General features: G+C 36.4%; 1 protein-coding gene across 1 annotated transcript in view; it reads right to left on the bottom strand.

The window, feature by feature from the left end:
- Positions 1-5,926: 5,926 nt before the first annotated feature.
- hepacama (hepatic and glial cell adhesion molecule a) overlaps positions 5,927-11,601 on the bottom strand; it is a 44,910-nt gene continuing 39,235 nt past the window's right edge. Inside the window, exons 6-7 of the mRNA XM_062060194.1 lie at positions 10,061-10,131; positions 5,927-6,581 (exon numbers count right to left, since the gene is read on the bottom strand). Of these exons, the coding sequence (XP_061916178.1) occupies positions 6,213-6,581; positions 10,061-10,131 (440 nt within the window). The 3' untranslated portion in view covers positions 5,927-6,212. The remainder of the gene's footprint in view (positions 6,582-10,060; positions 10,132-11,601) is intronic.

Below are 11,601 nucleotides of genomic sequence, written 5' to 3'. Positions count from 1 at the left end.
AATATAAAATAGTGTAAAGGTGTATTTTTGTTGGCTCAATTTCATGGAGTTAGCGTAGGAAGTGACGGAAAATCTGAGTAAAGATGATCGGTCGCACTCGATTAGTGATGTGAGTCACATCACAGGGACCAGAGAAAGGAAGTTGACGGGTCTAAAAAAATCTATTTACGAATCTATCAATTGAAAATGAAATTTGGCAGACTCACAGACACATGTATGGCTTATATTGTAAAAGGGATTCCAATGAACATTTTACTTATCATAGATTTTTTGCAAAGGAGTGTAAACTTGCCAATATTTGTCGAAGCTTTGTGGCGCAAGTATTTGTCCAAACCGAACATTTCGAAGGCCTTGATAAACAAGGATACAGCATGTGTTCAAGGTTATTAGTATATGTGCGTAGTGTTGACGCAAACAATGCGAATGCAGTTGAACCCTGAAGTTTGGACACACCTTCCCATTTCATTGTGTTTTCTTTATTTTCATGACTTTTACATTGTAGATTGTCACTGAAGGCATCAAAACTATGAATGAACACATGTGGAGTTATGTACTTAACAAAAAAAGGTGAAATAACTGAAAACATGTTCTATATTCTAGTTTCTTCACAATAGCCCCCCTTTGCTCTGATTACTGCTTTGCACACTCTTGGCATTCTCTTCATGAGCTTCAAGAGGTAGTCACCTGAAATGGTTTTCACTTCACAGGTGTCATAGTTTTGATGCCTTCAGTGACAATCTACATAAATAGTCATGAAAATAAGGAAAACACAATGAAATGAGAAGGTGTGTCCAAACTTTTGGCCTGTAAATACATATGTATATACATAAGTGTGTATATATATATATATATATATATATATATATATATATATATATATATATATATATATATATATATATATATATATATATATATATATATATAATAGTGTCTTCAAAGTGTGCATTTAATTTTTTTTAAAACTAAAATAGGGACTTGTCGAGGTTAGAAACAATTGTTCATGTTTACATTGATTCTTATAGGGAACTTTGTTTCACTATACAAACTTTTCGGTTTGCGAACAATGTTCAAAAACCAATTAAGTTCATACATCGAGGGTTCCACCGTACATATTCATACTGACCTCTTTCAAGCTCACTCGGTGTCCTGTTCCGATATTGATATCAGATATCAATCTAATATCAGCAAAACAAAACAAACCAAAAACGATTAAATTGGTCCACCAATAAGCACACAAGCTTAGTCTGTTCTTGTATTTTAGTCCCGTCATTTAGAAACGGTAAACATGGTAGGTTATTGGCTACTAGGAGTTAGCAGCTGCACAACAGCTAAGCACACACTAGCACACAAGCTACATAGATGTAACAAGCGTCCTTAATTGGACAATATCGGATTTTTAATATATATTTGTCAATATAAGCAATAATCAAATAATTACAATTGCATATTATTTACACATATAAAGTCTCCAAGGAAAGTAACCAGTAACAAACGTATCTGCATCGTTCAACTTACCGCGTCATGACCTTAACTTAATGAATTACTATGGCCACGAGGTGTCATCAAAAAAAAATATATATATATATATAATCAATAACAATTCTATTTCACCTTAAAGACTGCATACGTCCTTTGATTAATCATAAATAGGTTTTTTTTTTAAATACCTACCATTCTTCTCTGTTGTCTACCATTCCACTCTGCAAAATTACACAAGGCATTCCTGTGTAAAAGCTCACACATTTATTGATGCAATGTGTTATTTGGAACATTTTTATTTACATTTAGGCTATTTATGTTCCACACCTAAAGTCTATTTGCACATTTTCCCTTCAGCTCTATTCTTTCCCCTCCTAAGTAGAACATGGGGACACTGAAACACAGGGTATGGACTATGGATAGGATGAGATGAGTTCTGCTTCTTCCTACCATTTTTCAGACCTGTCAAATTGTTCCTCCATGCAACATCTTATGTCTAAAAACAAAGGACCAAATACAAACTAAATGTAGTATCGAGTAGTTAAAAATAACAAATTAGTCTTTGAGCATTGAACATGAGTGCTTCCATTTTTAGTCAATTGATTGGAGGCTGCATGATTGCCCAATTCAGCATTGATTGGACATGTAATCAAAGTCTCTCCAAACTAATTAGGCTGTTTTTTTTATTAAATATATAGAAAAAAACATTCATGGTTATTATATTCATATTACTATATTCTTATTATACGTTTATGATGAATATGAAGGAAGTACTAAGAAAAAGTGAACATGTGAAGTTATTAATGGTTTGTTTACTTTGTGATTTCACTCATGCAATGAAAAAGAGTGAAGAAAAACAATGTGTGAGGGACATCTTATGGACTAAAAAAGTATTGCAGTCTTATTTCATATCGTCATCAAGAAATAGAAAATTTAAAAAAATACATACAAATAATGTGTATACACAATCTATGTGCTAGCAAAAGAAATAATTAGTAATTTTATTGTTCAATGGAATCATAATATTTTGTGACATGACAAACGTTTTTGGGGGGCTATTTTTTAAATTCTAAACACTAATAATTATTATCTATTATAATGTTTGCATAAATTAATTTCCACGGTGGACATAGAAGTACAAACCATGTATACATTACATATCATCATAACATGGTGACATTACATGATTATACATACTATTACTTCAATTTTTAAATAATAAAAGATACCCAATTGCAAAATAATAATACAAATATAATAGTAATATACAATAAACTAATGATGACATTATTACTCTACCATGGTTTATCTATTATGATGAAATAATAAATACTACTGAATTGATGTTTGTTTTAATTAATATTAAAATATTCAAATTAGTATTAGAATATTCAAATTAATATTAAAATATATAGCATTAATATTGAAATATTTATATTACATTAAAAATGATTTCATATATAATATTTTATACATTCTTATATAGTAAAGCGAATATGTACTAAGCGATTGGAGCATTTTGAGAAGATACAGCGTTTTCTCTCGTTAATAATAAAAAAAAACTTTCATTTAGCTACATTTGTGTTTTGTTCAAATATTATCATTTATTTTGTGTGAACATTTTCCCAGGACCTTCTCTTTGTGAGCTACCCACTGCGTCACCATGCTGCCTGTGACACATACAGTTTCATTTAAAACAGTGGTTCTTAACCTGGGTTCGATCGAACCCTAGGGGTTCGGTGAGTCGGGTTTAGGGGTTGTGCGGAGGTCAAGACACACCCGACTCATTATGTAAATAAAAACTTCTATCGGCGTATTACGGATACGGCAACAGCAGAAGTCACACTGATTTGCAGGTGTGTAATTTGTTGTGAGTTTATGCACTGTGCTGGTTTTGTTCTTTGAACAAGGTGATGTTCATGCACAGTTCATTTTGTACACCAGTAATAAAACATGGTAACACTTTAGTATGGGGAACATATTCACCATTAATTAGTTGCTTATTAACATGCAAATTAGTAACATATTGGCTCTTAACTAGTCATTATTAAGTACTTATTAATGCCTGGCCTTATTATAACCCTAACCCTCTAACCCTGGCCCTAACCCTCTAACCCTAACCCAGGGGTCGGCAAACCCGCGGCTCCGGAGCCGCATGGGGCTCTTTGACCACTCTGATGCGGCTCAGCTGCATACTTGCCAACCCTCCTGAATTTTCCCGGGAGACTTCAGGATTTCAGTGTCTCTCCCAGAAATCTCCCGTGGCAAATATTCTACGATTTTCACAACAATATAATAATAAGGGCGCGCCGTGATGGCACAGTATTTAACGCCCTCTACAACATGTACAAACAGAGTGCCAACCCAGCCACATGTTGTATGCAGCTTCTGCATGCACAAGTAAGTGACAGCAAGGCATACTTGGTCAACAGCCATACAGGTCACATTGACGGTGGCCGTATAAAACAACTTTAACACTCTTACTAATATGCGCCACACTGTGAACCCACACTAAACAAGAATGACAAACACATTTCGGGAGAACATCCGCACCGTAACACAACAAACACAACAGAACAAATACCCAGAATCCCATGCAGCCCTAACTCTTCCGGGCTACATTATACACCCCTGCTATCACCAAACCCCGAAACACTGCCCCCCCACACATCAACCACCCCCCCCCCCCCTCCCCCCCGCCATGCGTCGGTTGAGGTGGGCTGGGTTTGGTGGTAGCAGGGGTGTATAATGTAGCCCAGAAGAGTTAGGGCTGCATGGGATTCTGGGTATTTGTTCTGTTGTGTTTATGTTGTGTTACGGTACAGATGTTCTCCCGAAATGTGTGAGTTCACAGTGTGGCGCATATTAGTAAGAGTGTTAAAGTTGTTTTATACGGCTACCGTCAGTGTAACCTGTATGGCTGTTGCCTTGCTGTCACTTACATGTTTAAGCAGAAGCTGCATACAACACGTGGCTGGGCTGGCACGCTGTTTGTACATGTTGTAGAGGGCGTTAAATGCTGTGCCATCACGGCACGCCCTTATTATTGTTGTTTGGGTGAAAATCATCAGACATTCGAGAGAAGATTTGCCCTGAAATTCGAGGGTCTCCCGGAAAAATCGGGAGGGTTGGCAAGTATGCCACTGTCAAGCGTCATTCATATAAAACTCGCGGGCTGCACTAACATTACATTTTCATATTAAAGTGCGGGCCGAGTGTCTGAAACCCCTAGTTTATACATAGCACAAAGCAAAAAAAAAAACTTTGCATGCATTGTTATTTCATTTTAAATATCAAAAGAGTTTTGTGGCTCCCATTTTTTTCTTTAATTTGTGAAACTGGTCAAAATGGCTTTTTGAGTGGTAAAGGTTGCCGACACCTGCCCTAACCAAATAACTCTAAATTAAGTCCTTGTTTCTTAGAATATGTTCCCCTAGGGTCCAAAAAACTCTAAATTAAGTCTTTGTTACTTAGAATATGTTCCCCATACTAAAGTGTTACCAAAAACATATAACTTTGTCTTGAATTTGAAAAATTTTTTTTTTTTTTTTCACTAAAGAAAGGTTCGGTGAATGCGCATATGAAACTGGTGGGGTTCGGTACCTCCAACAAGGTTAAGAACCACTGCTCTAAAGGCTTATTGGCCACATGTGTGGACAGCACCTTTTAGCTCTTATTTCCAAAATTGTGTACACTACTGAATTGGGGTCTTATGGCCGCTTATGTGGACACTTATACTGCCATCTGGTGGTGTCAGAAGAGTATAACATACAATGGAATTTGGAAAAAAAAAGTATAAAAATAAGAATTAGCATGTCCCTAAACATGAAGTACACGTTTGTGTACTTATGGACTAAGTACATCATATCAAAAGATGATTCTTAGTTTTTATTCTAATTAGGGTCCATGAATTGATTAACGTGGAGCCCGACTTAAACAAGTTGAAAAACTTATTCGGGTGTTACCTTTTAGTGGTCAATTCAAATCAATCAATCAATCAATGTTTATTTATATAGCCCTAAATCACAAGTGTCTCAAAGGGCTGCACAAGCCACAACGACATCCTCGGTACAGAGCCCACATACGGGCAAGGAAAAACTCACCCCAGTGGGACGTCGATGTACGGAATATGTACTGTATTGTGCAATCTACTTATAAAAGTTTCAATCAATCAATCCAATAAGCCCAAATAGCAAAGAGAAATAAAAAAAGCATGTAAACACATTTTTCACTAAAGAAGGGTTCGGTGAATGCGCATATGAAACTGGTGGGGTTCGGTACCTCCAACAAGGTTAAGAACCACTGATTTAAAACTATTCAAACCTCATCGTAATTAAACACATTGAATATTACGCTTTACATTTTTTTTTTAAAGTGGTCATTTTTCTATGAATGTATAAATGATGTCAATAGGAACAAGAGGTCACAATGCAAAATATTGTTGTATTGTTGTTTTTTTATTTTGTAGTTACACAATAAGACCACTTTGATGTTTAAACGGTAACATAGAAAACATGAAAACTCCTAAACTACTTCTCAGGGGTTCCCAGTGAAATTAATAATAGGTCAAAAAGGAAATATCTGTGCATAGTACATGTAACCTAGTATGTTTACATTACAGGACGTCACCAGTAGGCTACGCCAGTATCGCTGGTGGCCATGAAGGACTTGATGGTGCTAACATCAGCATCCTTGGCGACGTTACAGCATACAAGATCAACAACATGGGCTCACTGCTGCGGAGGACCCGGGGTCTTCTCGCCGGGGGCGGGACTCTCCGCCTCGACGGGCAGGCGGATGTTGGGGATTCCGACCGGGGGCCGGGCCTTTCTTATGGGGCTGAAGCTGCGTGGGGACGAGCAAGGGGAGTGGGCCGGCGAACGGACCGGCGTGAGGGGAGGACCGCAGAGGGGGGCCGCTTGTGGGAGGAGCTGCGCCAGTGGGGAGGGGCTGCGGGAGTACCTGCGCGGGGTGGTCCAGACGGGCTGGTCAGTTCTGTGGGCGTGAGAGGGGAGGACCGGGACGTAGGTGGCAGGGATATTGATCTCCGATTGGCTGAAAACATTGCTAGCGCTTTCTTCCAAACGCTCCAGGGTCTCCTGAAACAGGACAGTGGGCTGCTTTAGACAACGGATCTTTAAAAACCCAACCAGAACTCGTCACAAGGGGGGTGGGATCCAGGAGATGGCGCTGTTTTCTTTCATTCCAAAATGTGTTTTTTATTCAATACAGAGCAGTACTTCCATTAAAATCGTATAAAAAGGAAGGGTGTGGGGGGTTGGGGTGAGACAGGCCTTTTGCCTGTGGGTTATGTTTACAGTCGTGGTCAAAAGTTGACATACACTTGTAAAGAACATAATGTCATGGCTGTCTTGAGTTTCCAATCATTTCTACAACTCTTATTTGTTTGTGATAGAGTGAAAAAGCATTCATGAAGTTTGGTTCTTTTATGAATTTATTATGGGTCTACTGAAAATGTGACCAAATCTGCTGGGTCAAAAGTATACATACAGCAATGTTAATATTTGCTTACATGTCCCTTGGCAAGTTTCACTGCAATAAGGCGCTTTTGGTAGCCATCCACAAGCTTCTGGCAAGCTTCTGGTTGAATTTTTGACCACTCCTCTTGACAAAATTGGTGCAGTTCAGCTAAATTTGTTGGTTTTCTGACATGGACTTGTTTCTTCAGCATTGTCCACACGTTTAAGTCAAGACTTTGGGAAGGCCATTCTAAAACCTTGATTCTAGCCTGATTTAGCCATTCCTTTACCACTTTTGACATGTGTTTGGGGTCATTGTCCTGTTGGAACACCCAACTGCGCCCAAGATGATGATTTTAGGTTGTCCTGAAGAATTTGGAGGTAATCCTCCTTTTTCATTGTCCCATTTACTCTCTGAAAAGCACCAGTTCCATTGGCAGCAAAACAGGCCCAGAGCATAATACTACCACCACCATGCTTCACGACCAATTCCTGGGATTAAAGGCCTCACCTTTTCCCCTCCAAACATATTGCTGGGTGTTGTGGCCAAACAGCTACATTTTTGTTTCAGCTGACCACAGAACATTCCTCCAGAAGGTCTTATCTTTGTCCATGTGGCAAGGGACATGTAAGCAAATATTAACATTGCTGTATGTATACTTTTGACCCAGCAGATTTGCTCACATTTTCAGTAGACCAGTGTTTCCCATAAACTGCCAAGACACCTGTGGCGGTGGGGGCGTGGCTATGGGCGTGGCTATGGGTGGTCACATGACATCATCGAGTAATTTGCATAATTTACTACAATGATATGATTTTCTCTCAAAAGGCTCAAAAAATGTATACTTACTAATTAATAATAACAGTTTTGTTTTAAACGTCCATCCATCCATCCATCCATTTTACAATATAATTACAACACTTTATGTACATATTTATATACAGATTTGAACAATAAGTTATTCACTAAATTATATTTATTAATTGTGGTTCTTACAAAAAATAAAGCTTATAAAATATAAAAGCTAAAATGTCTCTTAAAGCTCTGCCCCTTTAATTAGTGCATACTAAACAATTTAACTTTAGCCTACTACTACAACCATATTATTTACCAGCAACATAAAGTGAAACAGAGGCAGAGGTGTCCTGCCACAGTCAGTAACAAATAAACAGAAAACAGTAGTGGTCAAATACAAATAAGGCAACAAGAGAAGTATCCTACACTTCTCTTTTGTAAAGTAAATCTGAACAGCCTATATGGGTATCTACATCAACTATATGATTTGCCTGAGAAGCTGGACAGGACAAAAAAAAACGACAAAACATTTATTTTTTATTTGTGGCGGACGTAATTCTTTCAAATAAATGAATGTGTGGGAAACACTGTAGACTCATAATAAATTAAAAAAAGAACCAAACTTCATGAATGTTTTTTGTGAACAACAAGTATGTGCTCCAATCACTCTATCATAAAAAAACAAGAGTTGTAGAAATTATTGGAAAGTCAAGACAGCCATGACATTATGTTCTTTACAAGTGTATGCAAACTTTTGACCACGACTGTATATTGTTCTAAATGAAAAATAAAATGCATTTTTTTTGTACTCCAGTCGTCCTTCGCAACATTTTTAAATACTGCAGTTTTGCTATATTGCAGTTTTATTTTAGATATTATTGTATATTTTGGTCCTAAATTACGCATTTTCAAGCCTAAAAATGTTTAAACAAACTAAACATAAACACCAAAGTAGTATTTGCCACTAGACGAGTCTAAACCATTCAGAACACGGTGATTGGCTAAGCCTCAGGCAGCATTACCATATTGGATTAAAAGAGTGTTAGGGTGACTAAAGAGTGTTATTTCATGTCTTCAGGGCTCCAATAATGCTGAAAAAAATAATTAAGAAAGGTACTGTAGCTATTAAAATATTGGGTTTATATTTAATGATTCATATACTTCACCGAAATTAATTAATCTCATTCGCAGAACATAATAACAGTCTGTATGTCTTCCCTTTTATGTACATGTATATATTGCATGTATATGTATGTATGATTGCATGTATACACGTGTGCATAATCAAACTTCACTAAAAATATTATTGTAAAAAAAATCATGGAAATAAACTGGGGTTTTTGTAATCCTTACATTATTTTTCATGGGCTTGAGGGGTAGTATCGTAGTAGCAATATAAAATATAACATATATGTAATATTTACATATTATATATACAGTATATAATATATACTGATATATTATATTATATATTTTTAAAATATAATATAGTACTACAGTAGCAATATAAAATATATGTAATATTTACATATACATATACATACATACATAATATATGGTGATATATTATATTATACTATATAAATACACATTTTTAATATAAAAATATAATACAATAATATAATATATCAGTATTATATTTTTATATTATATTATACTATATATATAATTGTTTTTATATAAAAATATAATACATATAATAATATTATATATCAGTATATAATATGTAATTATTACATATATGTTATATTTTATATTGCTACTATGGTACAATTTTGGTCTACTTCATACCTTTTGTTTTCTCCCTCTTTTTGTGCTCTTGTGTGCATTATCCTTTCCATCCTTTGTAACTGAGCTCCTGTGTGGAACAATTTCCCTTGTGGATCATTAAAGTTAGTCTAAGTCTAAGTCTAATCACTAGTGTGCCCTCTGAATTCCGCCTAGCAACTAGAAGTTGATCAAACATGGGCTATCACCAAGAAATGTTAAAAAAAAAATGTATGTTGGGTTACCACACAAACAGTAAAAAAAAGCACGCCGCATTGAAGACATAATTCAGAATGAGGAACGCTAACTTCTTAATAATGAGACCGATTGTATCCAAGAAGAGACTGAGGGCAGGAAGTAAACGGAGCGTGGGTATAATACTGCACCACTCAGAGCCAAAGTAAAGCCTTTGTGTGTTTATTCAATAATTTCTAGACCTTTCTGGTGCAGATTTTGGACATTTATGCAGCTATTTAAAATGTATGTTAATTATTGTGAACATTGTTTGGTCAAAAAAAGAGGATATTTCACTCACGTCTTCGTTGAGTACATAGAGAGGCATGGGGCTCCTTCGGCCAAGGGTGGTTGGTTTCGGTACAACATCAACTGCAACAACAACAACAACAACAACAACATTTAACAATAATGTCCCCAATCCAAACAATCTAAATTATTTGGATACATTTGAAAAATAGTTTATTTTAAAAAGTACAGCAGATGCTCCAAAGTGGAACATGTCCTATTCTGTGATGCTGGTTGACTTGATTTCAGGACAAATATTTCCATAGTAAACAATAGACTTAAACTGTCAAAATCATAAAATATTTATGAACTGGATAGGCACAGATTTAGGTGACATGTCAGTTTGAAGCAGTTCTACTTAAATAGTGCGGGGGGCAAGATCTGGGTGACATGCTTTATCAGTATCATGCTTTAAACCCCGCTTCAAAAAGCTGTGCACTAGAAAATGTGCTCATTGCGAGTATTTATGCTGGGGGAATCACTACGGGATTTAGTACACAACTTTAGGGACCGACAAGCATGTGTGTAAAATCTGAGGAAAATTAGTTGAAAAACATCAAGCAAAACGTAATTGTCCATAAGTCATTTACCATTAGGCTAATGATTATACAACTTTGAAAATATGTGTTGTCTTTCAAAGCATTTTGCCCACAACCCATAGGTGGCGCCACAATTGTCATATACCAGGGGTCGGCAACCCAAAATGTTGAAAGAGCCATATTGGACCAAAAATACAAAAACAAATCGGTCTGGAGCCGCAACAAATTAAAAGCCATATTTCATGTGTCATGAGATATACATTTAATTAAGAGGACTTAAAGGAAACTAAATGACCTCAAATATAGCTACAAATGAGGCATAATGATGCAATATGTACATATCGCTAGCCTAAATAGCATGTTAGCATCGATTAGCTTGCAGTCATGCAGTGACCAAATATGTCTGATTAGCACTCCACACAAGTCAATAACATCAACAAAACTCACCTTTGTGTATTCACGCACAACGTTAAAAGTTGGGTGGACAAAATGAGACAGAAAAAGAAGTGGCATAAAACACGTCCTAGAAAGTCGGAGAAAGTTATACATGGAAACAAACAATACGGTGAGTTCAAGGACCGCCAAAATTAGTAGGACAAAACGGCGCTCGCCAAATACTCGAATCAGTGAAGCATGTTTAATATAAACAGAGTGATTTATAACAATTAGGGAGGTTTGTGTCATGTTTGTCCTCCTACAGAAACCATACTAAAACAAAAACATATTTTTTTTCCCCCCTCATCTTTTTCCATTCTTCATACATTTTTGAAAAATCTCCAGAGAGCCACTAGGGCGGCGCTAAAGAGCCTCATGCGGCTCTAGAGCCGCGGGTTGCCGACCCCCGTCATATACAGTACATATTTATTTACAATACTATAAAAGGGGAACTAGGATTTTTTTATTGTCTTTTCTGACTTATAAATGTTGTTACAATGTTGGATATTCGTGTTTGTCATAACGTGGACTGTGAGGGTTTTGTTTTCCCGAGATGCAATACAAGTTGGAGCGGACATGG

This window comes from Entelurus aequoreus, linkage group LG10 (genome assembly GCF_033978785.1).
Source record: "Entelurus aequoreus isolate RoL-2023_Sb linkage group LG10, RoL_Eaeq_v1.1, whole genome shotgun sequence".
Classification (NCBI taxonomy): Eukaryota; Metazoa; Chordata; class Actinopteri; order Syngnathiformes; family Syngnathidae; genus Entelurus; species Entelurus aequoreus.
This window is presented reverse-complemented; position numbering and strand designations above follow the sequence as displayed.